The sequence below is a fragment of the Amblyomma mixtum genome, chromosome 2, assembly GCF_055824585.1.
Source record: "Amblyomma mixtum isolate Tamu chromosome 2, ASM5582458v1, whole genome shotgun sequence".
Classification (NCBI taxonomy): Eukaryota; Metazoa; Arthropoda; class Arachnida; order Ixodida; family Ixodidae; genus Amblyomma; species Amblyomma mixtum.
Genome location: NC_143013.1, coordinates 175,040,688 through 175,056,953, shown reverse-complemented (window position 1 = coordinate 175,056,953; position 16,266 = coordinate 175,040,688). Strand labels below are relative to the sequence as shown.

The window sequence follows — 16,266 nt, the reverse complement described above, 5'->3', positions numbered from 1 at the left end:
TACCCTGCACGATAAAAGCACGGTGGGAACAACCCTAACAAAAATGGTCTAATGGTGTCTGTAGAAGAACATGACAAACGATGTCCGTCTATGGGTTTTTATGATCGCCTATACAAGCCAAAAGTAGTGCTTATTGCCAGCTGTTAAAAGGAAGTGCCACAAAAGCCATAGTTTCGGAAACGTACAACTTTTTCAGGTGTCCACAGAATAGCATATACGACTGAAGCTACAACAATTTGGCCCGGTACCCTATAGCCGGCTATAGCATGTTTTTGTATGGGAGCAAGAACGATCGAGGTAACTTTAAGGCCGTAACCTCGCGGACACTCTCTTGGGCATTATGTACGTGTGGTATGTCATGTGCAGTTTGAAATCTCCAAGCTCCGCACGAACAACGAGGGGTGCGGAAGTGGAGGATCAGAGAATTAATTCTCGGTGCATTAGGCTCCTTAAAATCATCTGCCTTCCCACGGGCGCCCACGCATGCAGTCATTTAAATGCAACCATCGCTGTGGCGATCCCATCACTCGACACGGAGCTCAGTATCTGAAAGCCACAGTCGTAGCGAGCCACTTCAGGGTGCTGCAATATAACTGTCGTTGTGATATCCTTAAGCAGTACAAAATTTGGGAACTAATTAAAAATTTTATCTTTTTGCAATGCTTTGAAATATTCCTCCACTGACCATTGTTTCAGCAGCGACAGGAAATTGAAAAAGGCTCACCTGAGCATAATCTTGGGCCTGTTTAGTTGCACGTACTGACGATGATGTTATAACGCAGGTTAACGAGAAATTAAAACCGGGACCGCGCACTGCGCTATAAAGCTGTGTGTTGTGTCCCAAGATAGCGTTGTGTGGTGCCCCCGTCAATCTGCACTTCAACATATCCGGCAGTATCATGGAGGCTGTCAGACATAATCCCTGCCGCGCGTTAACCCATTAGGGACCAAGAAAAATCTAGCTGTGGGATTTTATTCATTTTTAGCACATAATGCGTGTTTATAGAGAAAAGCAGGTTAACGAAATTTTGTTATGCTTGCTTCATTCGTTCCGAAGTTACACAGGTGTACTTTTTATAGTACGCTGGGTCCTCCCGATAGCACATGTGGCTACTTCGCTCCGCTCCTACTTGGTGGCGTGAATTTTGTTAATGTGTCCGTGATTTTTACTCAAGGTGATATAACACTTCTTGCAGGTCGTCATGAATATTTTCGGGCTATACTGGCAGCGCAGTTATTCTAATTTGCGCGGAAAGCTTTCTCCTTCTCAAAGAACCATCAGACACGACTGAGCCAGAGTGTCTGCGAACCGCTGGTTGCTGCATGTCAAGGCGTAGGTAATGACGAGTAACGTTCTTACCAAAGCAAAAATAGACAGCAGGCTCATCTATAGCATTTTGGCAAACCTTTCAGGCGTTCAAAATTGCAAAATAAAGCTTTCGAGTCAACAGCCACCCCCCCCCCCCCCCCTCCCTTTTTCCCTCATGCCGATGTGGTAGCAATTGACGGCTTCATCCAAAAGGTCGACACCTGCCGCACAACTGTTGTAAAAGGAAAAGAGTTCTAGCCTACAAAAGTCCTGTTTTTCGTGCACTCTATAGGCAACCACAGCTTTACAAAACATGTAGGCTCAATGTTGTTATAGTTGCAGGGCATAGTGACTGCACTGTTCTCCTTAGACTTCAATAAAAGCGCTTAACCTACACTATTGTATCTACAACCAATTTTTCCTGGGTGCTTATGTTTCGTTGCTTTCTCTGGGCCGAGTGGACAGTTCCTAAACCCGTCTTGACGAAATGCTTCTATAGCCCGAAATTCCCCCCGGCAGAGCATTATAAGAATGTCTTGACTGGTAAAAAAAATTGTTAAAAAGACGAAATGGTCACTAAGCGTTGAAATCACCGCAGGCAACGACCGCACAACACTTGCTTCCAAAAGTTGCTTTTCAATGTCTGATCTGCGGAACACGCAGTCCTGATAGCCAAAACTTTATTATAACCGATTAAAATCACACCATAATCATATTCAGAATAGCTAGCGACAAGTGAAGAAGCATCTGAGACCTCGCTGAGAAGACAGTGTTTTTTTCCGAAAAATTGCAGGGAACCGCAAGATCTATGGCGTGGAATAGACGGGCGCCAATATGCACACGGGAAGACCCAGCGTACTATATAAAGTACAGCAGCATATGATTCGCCATAGCGCAAAAAAAGCGAAAGGTTCAGGACATTCAAAGCATCCATTGCTTACTTTCGTCTTTTCTGCTGCTCTATACTTGAAACTAGCATAATATGTAGCTCAACGGGGCCGCGAGAAAAAACCCAGCGACTATCGGTGCAGTTCTTAGGAAACAAACATCCTGATGTTTCACCCTGGAAAAATGACATACTGAGACGAGGAAACACGCCTTCTTTGTTAAGTGGCGTCGGCTGGTCCCCTGGTGACAAAAGCATGACCTACTTCAAAGGAAAAATTCAAAATTTTATGTTGAAATCATGAAGAATTTAACTGTACTTTTAAAAGTACACTGAGCGCTAATGGGTTAATCATCTCGGCTGCGGTCTTTACAAGGCAAAGCATAATAGAAACAGTCAGATAGTTCACTAATCCTCTCGATCATCCAACCAATCAATCAAGAGCTTTTATTTTGCGCATTGCTAATGAATGTGGTGGTTTATAGGTTTAAACGCCTCAAATCCACTCAGGCTATGAGGGACGCCGTACTGGAGGGCTCCGGCTAATTTCGACCACCTGGGGTTCTTTAACGTGCACTGACATCACACAGCACATGGGTCTCTTCCATTTCGTCTCCATTGAATTGTGAGCGCAGCGGCCGGGCTCGAACCCGCGTCTTTCAGATCAGCAGCGGCGACATTTTGATCTGAGAGAGGCGGGCCGGTAGCACTGACGAATCGGTGGGGCAAAAAAGATATACTCACACCCGGTACGTTCTGCTTCAGGTATCTCATTGGCTTGCGTATGGCCTGCTCGCTCAGGGCAGCTGCTCAGAGAAGAAAGAAAAGCATAAAATCGGCTTAGCTCTCTTCATGCTGTGAAGGTAGACAAAAATTCGGCGGGCACTTAAGCCGCGCCTTAAGGGCTCAAGTGTCCTCTGTGTATTATGTCAGTTCACAGACACGGACACTGTCCGGCAAGACATCAATTGCCTTCCTTTGGAAAGTCGAACGAACCTCCCCGATGACCTAGAGGATCGAAGGGTCACAGGTTGAATTCGCATCTAATTACCCAAATATCCTTCACAGCGCAGTTGTTTAGTTACATTACATTACATGTATTACAACTATTACATGTTATCTACTGAATCTTGTTGCAACGTTATAGATCAAGGTTAGCTAACGCTTTAATAACTTTAGAATTGCCCAGCTCCACTCGCGACGTCGCAACCTTCCGGACCAATACCGATTTTATCGACACGCGAACTACTCAGTGTTCTCTGCTGAACGGCACCCTTAAGGCCACCGTGTTAAAATGGTGGCACTCCGCCAGAGTGCAGAGAACTACTAAAGCAGGCTACCATGGCTTGCACTGGCTGCCAGGCAAAGATAAAAACTATTAGAAGGTTTTTAGTCGCCGAAATACTCAAATTTCGCTCATTGACTCGATACGCTTGTCGGCACTGAATGAAAGCGAGAGCGTGATTAGTGCCCAGATGATTAGTGCCTTTCCCAGGCAGGCAAAGTTTTGGGCGCACCGAAACCGACCAATAATTGTTAAATTTGCGCATTTTAAGGTAAAAGAAAAGGTTCTTTCATGTGCCAAAAACTGAAAGGCACAAGTTACAGTATTTCTGAGGACTACTGCCCAAGTACTCTTGCCGCTAGAATGCACATTGTGGAATTCGCAAAGGCACAGGAAGGAACTAATTTCAAACTCAGGCACGACAAACTAACCATCGGAAAGAGAACTTATACTTTTGACCGCAGTAATCAGATGGTTGTCCCCCACCCTTTACACACGTAGGAAACACTTCTCTGAAACCTAGCCGTCCTTACTTATCCGTTATATATACTAATATCAGAAGCCTTTTGCCTAAACTTGATCCTCTCAGTAATGTAATTCACACAACAGAGTCAAACCTTGTTGTTCTTACCGAGACATGGCTCACATCATCAATCACCTACTCTGAAATTCTCTCGCTTTCTTCCGATTTAAATATTTTCTGGCGGGATCGAATCGACAAGCGTGGGGATGGCGTACTGATAGCAAAATATCATCGTTCCTAGAAATTATATTTGTTATTTCCAATGCCTCTTGCCCGCCTATAATAATCGGCGCCTGTTATAGCCCCCCCCCCCCCCCCCCCCCCCCCCCCCCCCCCCCGACGCCAACGCTTCTTTTGTCGCCGAATTCCACGCAGTTCTTCAATGTGTAACTGCAACGCACCGTCAGTCACCTATTCTGCTGTTCGGAGACTAACTTTCCTGCTATTACGTGGTCTAATCTCGCCAAAACGCTATCAAAGATTAACATTGAAAGTGACTTCGTAAACACCTGTCTAACCTTTGGTCTAACGCAAGTAGTCGCCCAACCAACACGTCATAGCAGCAATTCGTCTAATACACTCGATCTGATCCTTACCTCTGACTCCGATAAGCTCTCCTCGCTCACATATTTACCAGGTCTTAGTGACCATTGCATCGTGCACGGTTCGTTTCATTGCCATCTACCTAGTACACCAACAATAATGAAAACAATAACATTATATGACAAAGGAAACTAATCCGCAATCAATACTGCACTTCAGGAATTTTCCGTCTGGCTTCTTGAGGACTTTTCTAAACGTTCCACTGAGACTAACTGGTTACTTTTCAAGGATAAAATGCATGAGCTGATAAAGACGTACATACCCACTATCACTGTAACCGATACACAATCATCGCCATCGTTCAACCGCACGCTGAAACGTCTCAACAACAAAAAGAAAAGACTCTTCCTCTCTGCTAAACGAATTAACAAGGAATGCTCATGGAAAAAGTATTACGCTACGGAAAAGTAGTTTGAGTCACTTGCTATCTAAACAAAGCGTATTTTTTATTCATCAGTTTGTCAACCATGTTAAAAAATGACCCTAAAAAATTTTGGAGTACTATAAACCCTAAACGCTCGCAACCATTACAATTACACGATCACTGCAATCACCCGCCCGATTCCTGCAAGTCAAACAGCCGAAGAACTAAACCGTGCATTCAGTTCTGTTTTCACGCAAGAACCTGCTAACAATTTACCAGATTTTCCCCAGTACGATCACACTGTTATGCCTGAGGTCACTTTTAATCCTCCCGGTATTGTGAAAATCATTGACTCATTAAGGCTTTCATCTTCGGCAGGCGTCGATGGCATTAACACCAAGGTACTAAAACAAACGAAAAACACTGTCAGTGTGATTTTATGCCACATTTTCCAGCAATCATTGTCATCCGGAGTGGTTCCGGAAGACTGGAAAGTAGGCAAGGTTGTTCCAGTCCCGAAAAAATGTCCTCCATCTTTATGTTCTAGTTATTGTCCCATTTCACTAACTAGCGTTTGTTCAAAACTAATGGAGCACGTGCTTTACTCTCACAGTAAAATTCCTGATATCTGTCACTTTTTTTCATCCTAATCAGCATGGGTTTCGCAAAGGGCTATCATGCGACACTCAACTAGCTTTATTCATTAACGACATAAGCTCTAATCTCGATTTAAACATTCCGGTGGACGCTCTCTTTTTGGATTTTGAAAAGGCATTCGACAAGGTTCCCCATCAAAGACTTCTACTGAAACTTTCAAGCTTACACGTTAACCCCCTTGTATTATTAGATTGGATACGCAATTTTCTCACTAACCGGAAACAATTTGTGTATGCTAATAAACTTTCGTCATCTTGCTCCCCGGTCCTTTCCGGTGTCCCCCAAGCCACTGTGCTTGGGCCTTTGCTTTTTCTAATCTATATTAACGACCTGCCTAATAATATCACTTCTCATATCCGCCTGTTTGCAGACGACTGTGTAATCTACCACCCCATCCATAACACCTCTGACTCTCGCTTACTTCAAGACGACCTTAAAAGTGTTGAAGCCTGATGCAACACTTGGTTAATGTCCTTAAACACTAATAAAACGTCATTGCTTTCTTTCCATCGGCGCCAAAACTATCAACCCTTCAAGTATGAAATAAGTGCATCTGAAATAGCATCTGTTCAATCGTATAAATATATCGGCATCACATTTTCTAACACACTTAATTTGTCAGCGCACATAACAAACATAACAAACGAAGCCAATCACACTCTTGGCTTCCTCCGTAGGAACTTGCGACTCACTTCTGCTTCAATTAAAACATTAACATACCTCACATTTGTCCGGCCGAAGTTGGAGTACGCATGCTCAGTCTGGGACCCTCATCAATCTAACCTTTCGAACACCCTCGAATCAGTTCAGAACCGCGCAGCTAGATTTATTTTTTTGGACTACTCGTATCACACCAACGTGACTGCACTTAAATCTGAGACTAATCTTACTAATCTCGAGTCCAGACGCTGCATCTTTAGGCTTTGCCTCTTTCATAAATTTTATCACAGCCAACTTGATGTTTCAGCTATCTTGCCAGCTCATCGCTTATCAAGCCGTACCAACCATCCAAAAGCAGTCTACCCTCCCCCAGCGCAGACTACAGCTCATCTTCGCTCATTCTTCGTGCAAACTGCTCGAGACTGGAACAGCCTGCCAATCGACTCCGTGTACCACTCCGATCCACTGCACTTCAAGGCTGCCAGCCAATCTCTCATTAGTGACACATTCAGCCCATCCCTCATGTAATACCCCATTCCTGAGGCATTTGAGTTATTGGTAATAAATAAATAAATAAATAAATAAATAAATAAATAAATAAATAAATAAATAAATAATTTTCTGCTTCCATGATGACGTAGAGTGGAGAGGAAAAACGATTAGCATCACTGCGACAGGATGGCAACGTGCGGCGCTGCGGTTCAGAAATACGCCGGTAAGGAGAGTGCCAGGATGTTAACACTTCATCTTAATGGGAGTTCAGCAGTCTCTCATCGCCTCCCATTAGCTATTTTTTATTACCTGCTCGCTATTCGAAGGTGGCTGGTGAATCTTAAACAACAGCTCATCATCGTCAGCCAGACTGCGCCCACTGCAGGACAAATGCCTCTCCCATGTCTCTCCAACTAACCCTGTCCTCTGTCACCTGCGGCCACCCTGTGGCCATCTGTGGCCTATGCCCGCACGCTTCTTAACCGATTCCGCACACCTAACCTTCTGCCGCCCCCTGCTACGCTTGCCTTCACGTGGAATCCACTCTGTTATACTTAAGGGCCATCGGTTATCTTGCCTTCGCATTACATGCCCTGCTAAAGCCCCATTCATCCTCTTGATTTGGACTAGGAGGTCATTAACCCGTGTTCGATCCCTAACTCACTCTGCCCTCTTCCTGTCTCTCATTGCTTCCTGTCTGTTCATCCCGGTTTGACGCTTATGTCCGGTAAAATGTTTGTTTCAGCCACGCGATGGAATTATAATTATGACGGAGTAGAATAGTGGCGTAAAAACTGGTTTTGTTTGGATGCACCAGGGAAGATCGGGGCTAGCGGACAAAACCGGAGCCATGGCTGTGCTTGACAATATGTTGATCATTGAATCACGAAGTCTGTGCATTGAAACCCTACATTTTCTCAACCGAGTATTCAGTGCCCAGTCAAGTGCCGTCCCCGCACCGGCGTGCAGCGTCCGCTCCTAACCCAACAAAGTAGTGCTTGCATTATCAGTTGGCCTAGCCGTTCTTGTAGTTGAAAAGGAATTTTTTTTTGTGCTAGGCGGCGTCATTTAACCCGTTCATTGCGTGTCTCAGCGTTGTAGGAGGACTGGTTACTGACGGCACAAAACTAGAACTGATTATCTTTTCACGAGAAATCTATTTCGATGTTGAGTGAACAAATTTACAAATAGGCTCGCCTTAAACAATGCGCCACTGCGACCGACAACAGCTAGCCCCCTGCCAGTAGCGGTCGTTGTGTTGCTGTCTATTTGTGAAGAAGGTTAACTTAATTCATTATGATGGGCTTCAAAGTTCCAAAGAAACTCAGGCTATTGTTAGGGATGCCTCAGAGGAGGGCGGGGGATAATTTTGAACACCCGGGCTTCTTTAACGTGCACTAACATCTTAAAATGCACGCGACTGTAACACTTTGTTGCGAGCAAGGGCAAGCGGAGTAAACGCAAGCAGAAACTAACGCATTCAAATAGGCCACATCTACGAAGGTTGCTGGAAAGAAACGGGTTGGTGAGGGGAAAAAAGGCAGTAGTCGAGGAGATACGAGAATGAATTCTATACACATTCATACATTAAAAAACAAACAATTAACGCATTGGTACGGATGCCGAGTTCTCTGGTAACTATGTCAGCGCTTTTCAATTGCAGCCAATCAATTAATCAGCAGGGCTTACTGACCGCTTGCTATTTTGGGAACCGGGATGAGGAACCTGCCGACAGCTTCTATGGCCACGTACAGAAATCCGAGGACTCCGTCACTTTTCTTGATGGGTGGTTGGAAGGTGTAGCCATTGGAGACGCCTGGCTCGTACTTGATAGAATCCACCGGTCTGCGGCAGGCTGAACGACGCAGTGAAGAACATGCATAGCAAAGAAACATCAGCGCCTCGAAGGCCGCCAGATTTTGTTGTGTCATCGGCCGTAGAGAATAGCAACCAAATCTATAGCTTCTGCATTTGCCTCCAGAAGGTTCGCTGTTTTTCATTCGCTGCCCCATGATGGCGCAACCCGCGGTTTCGCACGTAAGTGGACACGTCACTGAAAGTCCGATTTCTATGTAATTAGCGAAGGGCATACTTCTTTAAGTTAGAATAAATCAGCACATATTTCATGACACTGCACCATCTTGTAAAATTACCGATGCCACTACTTATGATGTACAGGGCCGCTCAGTACGAAAGGGAACACACGAGCGCGTGGCCACCGCGCTTTGCGAAGCGCTGCCGCCGGGAGCCGGCGAGAGCGGCCAGAGCTAGGGGCACGCCCGGAAGCAGCCGGCCGTGCTCTCTGTGGATGACCCCGTGCAGCCGATTCTTGCCGCCTATTGGCGGCAGCACTTCGCGAAGCGCGGTGGCCGCGCGCTCGTGTGTTCCCTTTCGTACTGAGCGGCCCTGTACAGAGCTGTCTACTTTCACACCTTTCTGTTGAGTGCAATACCTGCTCCGTACTCTTGGGGTCGGTAGAGTCTTACAAGTGTTAACGACCGATTTTATTAGCTTTGCTGAGCGAACCGGCCAGAGCACGCAAGGCCAACGGTCAGCCGAGGAATGCCTGGCACTGCAAAGCACTAATCTTGCTCCACCTTTCGTCTTGCAAACGCGCACAAGTGTGCGCAGTCGTGCACAATCCAATTGGTGAACAGAAAAACGAAAGACCTTTTATCTGCTCTTCCGAAAGCGAGAACGATAGCTTACAGGCACGTACCAGCACTACAGACTATTTCATACGCTTGTATACTCCTAGCGCGAATACGTTCTGCTGAGAACGTCTGACATTCAACAATGTTGAACAGCCTCGCGCTACGCTGTGCGCTTAATGTCCTCATCAGTTTGTGTGTTTCATTGCAACCATCTTGCTGCGATTTCTCTTTGTTTGCCCGCCATCGGGCTAGCCGCTAGAAATGGGCTGCTGATTCATATGTACATGCTTAATGTCCTCTTCGCGCTTTGCTCTGTTAAAGCTAATACCGTTCGTTTACCTCAGCTTGCCTACTCTGCTGATTCAGGGCCTAAAGAAACTGTCACCTGGGCTGTGGCCGAACACTATATGGTGGGTAAAAGCTTTTACAAAAAATTTGCAGTTACGTAGCTCAGCTATGCCAGGATATACGTAGCGACAGGCGCGATATATCCCTGGTTGTGTAGTTGTTTTGCTTATTGTAATGGTCCGACGACTTGAGTTTCTCCCGTCTTCTACGGCTCAAAGCGTCGGCCTCTCTCTCCTTGACCGCCACGACAGTGTGTTCGTTTCACGCCCGCACACCATCATTTATACACCGCAACCCTCCCCTTGCCGTACATGCGCAGTAAAGCATGGCATGCCAGCCGTGTGTCGCGCATGCGCAGTCTCTCTCTTGGTCGGAGGCGAGCGCCGTCGGCAACTGTGACGTCACTCGGTGGCTCCTCTCAGTCGCAGGCGAACGGCGCGGCGTGCGGCGCACCAGCCGCCCGCCTGTGACGTTACTCGGCTCTTCGCGCATGTGCAGAAGTGGCTCCGAAGGCCCACAGCGAAACGTCGAGACTGTGGGTAATGTAGCTCTCGCTACACAAAAATATTTACGCAGGTCCACTCCGCCCAAGCCGACTGACGCAGAAATGCAAATGTGGAGTTTTTAGCCAAAAATGAACGCAAAAAAAGAATATTGAGTTCGCTCGCCCTGCTGCATACATCAAGAATATCAGCGAGAGCTACCGCGAACACTGTCTGTTTTAATAATGTCTCCGGGACTTTTTACAATTCATTTATCGGCTTCCTTCAAAAGTACAGTTCAAGTGATTACCGAATGCAAGCCGTACTGCCATCGCGCCTTATATCTATTTAGAACGCCTGCACAGACACGAGCATATAACTCGAAAGGCTTGCGAGGTGCACGGCGGCATCTTCCGATCGCGTGTTCCGTTCGAAGCAGCGTTGCTTTAGCAGTGTTGCTTTAGAGCAAGGTTCCGCGACAGTCATGCGCCGTAGCTTCATCCCTTTTCCGGCTGCGCCAGAAGCTAGTCAAGCAATCACGGCAGTCACACGTATCGCGGCCTTCTTACCCCCAAGAAAGGTGGTGTGCATTCACAGCGACCTATCGTGTCGCCTTTGCAACGAAAGAGCTGGATTTTCTGGGCACTCAGGTCTGGTCGTTTCGTATGTGGGATGCATTTAGAGCGTGGCTTGCTTATAAGCTGAAGATTCCCGCCCCACGTGTAGGTACAGTCGGCAACATAAAGTATTTGCTTTTTAGAAAAAGATGGACACAGTAACTGTTTGACATCTCGGTGGACACCTGAACAACGCAGTGGAGGAATCGTAGGAGAAGGTAATGAAAGACGGAAGAGAGAAAAGGTTCCCTAGTGGAGGGCTCCGGAATAATTTGGCCACCTGGGGTTCAGTGAAGTTCACTGCCATCGCACAGTATAAGGACGCCACAAAAGCCGCGATGGTTCAATATTTAAGGCCCTCGGCTACTAAGCCGGAGCACCCGGGTTCGAATGTGGTAGCAGCGGCCAGTGGAGGAGAAAGTGAAATTGAGCTCGTGTGCAAGGCTATGTCAGTGTTCGTTAAGAATCCTCAGGTGGTTGAAGATACTCCGTGCCACTCCACAACTGCACCTCTTTCGCACTTTGCTCTTTCAGCAGCTACTCTGCAATTAATAGCTCGCATAAGCATATTTGCAGATATTATGCAAGCGAGGAGCCAACATGATCCACAAAAGGTTATTTGGCTTAGCTTTTCTGTTTCGCGTCTCTCTTTTCGAGAAGGTTTCCCTATTTGGCTTTGGACTTTCTTTCGAGCACGTTTAAGTAATTGGCTTAGACCTTTTGTTTCGAACTCGTTTGCACACGGGGTTGTGCCGCTTTATGAGCCGGCACTACCAATGGCGGTGGGATGTTGCATGTTAAGCTCGGATATGAACAGACTTGCAGCTTTCCCGTCAGAGTGGAGGATATCCTCCTCCGACGGCGTAGCAAATCTATGAGCACCCCACGGCGTACACTTTTCTCTAACATCGATCGTGGTCTCCTCTTCACATCTCCTCAACACGGCACTGAACTCCACAGCTGACTCCTTGAGACGTTAATTGCGCTTTGCTAAGTTCAACATGTAATACCAACTCACCCAACTTTCTGCATTCCTTGAGACGTTCGCAAACCTCATGCCATGCGGCTGCTGGGGCTGCTGTTACAAGAGACGCTCCACCGTCATGTCTAGCAATTCTCCTTTTTACCTCGTCAACTACTGCGCTAGCCCCTCCATCTCTGTCCTGCACCACAAGTAAGCCTCAGAAAGCCACGGCACCACGGTCTTTTTTTACTCTGACCGTCCTGCCTACCCTCAAGGCGCGGTTCTCCGTCTTTGCTTTCCTTCATGTCCTCCACGCTAGGCCAACTCTAGCTAAACCACCTTTTTCTTTTCTCCTTGACCGCGCGATCCACAAAGCCGGTGTCATAGCGCAGGGTAAAGGTTTGGGCAACTTGGTCCGACATGCTCTGGGAGAAACATACTTGCAGGGAAAGACGTCGTAGGAAAGGAAACACACGCACACGGTGCTTGCTCCTGTGTTTTCTTCCGTCCGCATGTTTCCCTGGCGCGCCATTCCTCCCATAGTGTGCGAAAGCAACTGGTGGCACTCGTTTCCGGCTTTCAGTCTCTCTCGACGGGAGAGAATGAACTCGCTACCAGTAACGCGTAATGGCTGCCATTGTACCTCCTCAATGGCCTGTATTGAATAGCCTGTACACGGTACTATACCTTTCATTATAACATATTCTGGCCGCGGCGTGCAACTTCCCTCAGCGATCACCATGCCACATACCATTAGGGTTCAAATTTGCGGAGTTCGTTTCAAGTTCTACGGAAAGTTCTATCCCCAGTTCAGCATTATGTTCTCTGTTCCACCGCGTGTCCTCGGTGATTTTCACTGTAGCTAAAAGCATTTAATGCTTAATAGACAAAGAAACGGTATGAGTTAGAGACAATGATGGTCGATGCTTAACTGATCGGTGACCGCTACCGTACTGCTCGCCGCGCTCGGCCAGCTCTTCTATCTTCATGAGCACTAAAGGTGCAAAGAAGAGAACCATTCCATTGCGCCATTCCTTCGGAGTGCTGTACTTGTTTCACGACATATTCACATATGTTCTCCTGAAACACAGAATTTTTCTTTCCTTCGAAGCATCAGGTAAGTTCCAAGTACTCTCAGAGGTATTTCGGAGACACTACAAAGGTGTTTTTCTGCCATGCTGTCTGCAGGTTCCATCTGAATTACTGTATGTTTACTGCCGTTATCACTGCAAAAGAAGCTACAGTTGAGACCACAACGGGTGATGAACCTTTGGCTCTGTTATCTTACCCTCTTCGGCGCAAGACGTCGGCTTCATGTTGAAAAGCAAGAGGAGGAGGACGAAGCAGAGAAAATGCGATCGCGGACTAGATGCCCTACAGCCCGCCGTTGCACGCCGAGGGGGTTCTAGTAGTAAGGCGGGAAAGCCCAGAACGGCAGGCCCACGCTGATTGACAGGATGGCAGCCGCGGCTGTACTCCGAGAGAGCACCCGGCTGTTCGAGAGCGCCGCTAGGGAAGGGAGCGTGTGCATCTCTCTTGGCGCTGCGAACGGTGCCGGGCTGCGGGACACCAAAGGGAGCCGTCACTATGGTCACATCATTTTGCTCCTTGAGTAAAGCAAAAACGGGCGCACCTTTTTTTGCCATTTCTGCGAAATAGACGTGTTTGCACTATGAGCTGGAAGGCATGCTTCTTTTACTTATACCCGCACTAGTAGATAAATATAAAACTGATGTACGATTTAGCGCGGTTAGGGCTAATGCGAATCAAGAGCACTCGCAAACCGGTCTTCGCTTCGGTTTCGGTTCGAGGTTGCGTTTAAGAGGGCAATGCGATAACAGTGCGCTCTTGGTCCACTGCACACGGATGGAATTGGATGACTACGACGACATCCAAAGCACAGCGCGACAAACTGGCTGTTAAACACGCGGAATATTGGCCGCAGCGGTGATTTAGTGGTCTAATGTAGTGGCCAACGAGGGTGGTATGTTTCCGCCGCCAAGGTTTTGAAACCCACTGGTGACCATATTATTATTTGTATAAAGTATTTTGCATAGTTGGCGATAAAATGGCAGGTTGGCCACAACACTTTTGGCAGGTTCACTCTCTACCAGACGATTCCTACAGAAAAATGCCGGAGAAATCTGAGGTTCGGCGTTTCAGTGCTAACGCGCTCAAAAGGAGCATTGGAAACAGATACTCATGAAAACTAGGAACACCTTCGCGGCCCCTCCCGCTGAGCCACGCGACCAAACCGATTCCCAAAATGGGAGCATCTTACTGGGCAACTCGTTCTCCCTTCTAGTCCTAACGCGGAACACACTAAGAACAGGCTATATGTAAATCGCAAATGAAGCAAGCAAAGCTCAGTTCTTACGGAATCCGAGTGCGGCCCTCGGTGCATCCTGTGCCGCCGAAGAAGACCGGTGCGTATTGGCAAAAGTACAAGTAATCACTGCTCACGGCACCCACGCCAATCGACTGCGATGAAAGGCTTCGTCTGGGCTCGATCTTCTTCTTCTTCATCAACTTTATAATGTGACATATCCACATGGTGGGATTGGCCAAGGTTGTTTCTGTTGTTGATCTGCTCCTTAGATAACTTGGCTTTCTGCTCACAATCTTACCTGCGAGGATTCTGACACACCAGAAAAGTTTTAAACTCATAACTGCAAAATGCGTAACATTGTAGATAGTGTAATGTTACGCTAAACCCCCTGAAGTGACAGGCAATGGTAGTTGATATTAAGTGCGAGAGCGGGTGTAAGTTTACCACGTACAGAAACAAAAACCGGAGTGATGAAGAGCTTTCGAGCAAACGCAATTTCGAAATATACTATATCAATGCATCAGATCAACGACTACTGGTTTTCGAAAAAGGAAACTCTTTGCACGGAAGCGAAACACCGCGATAAAGAAATAAGGAAAAAGAAGATTGAGGATCACCGTGCACAAAAGCAAACAAAAAAATAAAGTCAAAGGAGAGCAAAGAACCACTACAAGGAGGGATAAAAATATAAAATACGGATTTCTCGAGTATGCTTGTGTCAACCGTCAAGACAAGCGTGACTGAAACGCAGCTTTGACATTGGAAGGAGAGAAGGAAGGCAGAGTTTCACACGTGCAACGCTCATTCGTCGTCTAGAGGCGCCGACATAGTTCGAGGCCTTCGCGTTGCGAACTTTCCCCGCTCTGGATGCGAATCCTGCCATGCCCCGCCTAAAATGGTAGGTGGGAAGGGAATATTTTTGTTAACGCTTGAAAACAGGCATCTACAGCTAACAGGATAGATTAGCATAATAGCAACAGCTACGGGGATCATAACTGATGCGAGATGTAAAAACTGCTTGAATAAATTATGAAGCGCTTAGGTATTTAACAACTGCAGTTCTAAGGCTGTCATAGTAATTCTGTGTTAAGGGCTTGGGCTCAGCAGCTTTGGGCACACCGTCCCCGTGCCGTCTCCTGCGCGCTGTTCGCTGCGTTGAGCAGCTTGCATGCTCCCCGTCGACGGAGGTCGCTCTAATTTCTCTTTTTAGCTCAGCGAAAAAATGCACTCCATGTTTTCTTTTCGGAAGCCTTCTAATTAGTAAGGCCGCTTGATATCGTTTTGAAAGCAGGCTTGCTCGTGGCGCCTGCCTTCTGGTTGTCGAGGAAACTGAAATCTATGCGTCCCTGCTTTATTATTTACATAAAAATGTTATTTGTAATTTACAGGTGCTGTCGCTCGTTATAAACCAAGTTCTCCTGCAAGCAAAAAAACAGCCTGCACGTTCCGTGTCTGCCCTCGCCGATGATCGCCGTGACGGGCGTGGTGGTGGCGTTCCGCCGCTAACCAGCAAGTTCTTACGCGCTGTTTGAAGTCTCGATAATTAAACTGAAATAAGCAGGACAAGGCACCAAAAGATCAGACAAAACAGACAAATTCGTCGTCTTTCCCGCTGCGTGTATGCTTGAATAGCTATGCCTATGTGTGTGTACGTGCTCTTGCGCGCGTGTCCTCTAAACACGAATATGCATATATTTCTTTCCTTCTCGAATTTTGTCTGAGAGAATGCTTACAAAAAGGCTGTGGAGGCATAGCAAAAGGCACGAAAAGTGCCTGACTAGTCTATGCCAGCCTGACGGAGCAGGCAACAATTCCTAATTACAGATGGCAAATGTTATTCACGCGAACCTTTTTAGTGTGACTCCATTGTGAACAAGGCCCGTTCTGGGCGCCGAAACAACAACATCAAATTTCATTTTCTGGTCGGCGTTTCTGTCTTTTTGAAATGGCTACCCATCATATGCCGACCCAAATGCAATACATCGTTGAAAATACAAGTCTAATCTTTCCGTCGAAGGATGACACCCAACTGGGGGCACTTTAAGCATGTGTTCCCAGACACCCTTAGAGCGTGTGGGGGTAGCGGTCTCGGA

General features: G+C 46.9%; 1 protein-coding gene across 1 annotated transcript in view; it reads right to left on the bottom strand.

The window, feature by feature from the left end:
* The window catches only part of LOC149361706 (uncharacterized), a 79,368-nt gene extending 65,120 nt beyond the window's left edge, over positions 1–14,248 (bottom strand). Inside the window, exons 1-4 of the mRNA XM_089568130.1 lie at positions 14,222–14,248; positions 13,133–13,451; positions 8,473–8,634; positions 2,940–3,001 (exon numbers count right to left, since the gene is read on the bottom strand). Coding sequence (XP_089424256.1) covers positions 2,940–3,001; positions 8,473–8,634; positions 13,133–13,451; positions 14,222–14,248 — 570 coding nt within the window. The remainder of the gene's footprint in view (positions 1–2,939; positions 3,002–8,472; positions 8,635–13,132; positions 13,452–14,221) is intronic.
* Between the last annotated feature and the right edge of the window lie 2,018 nt (positions 14,249–16,266).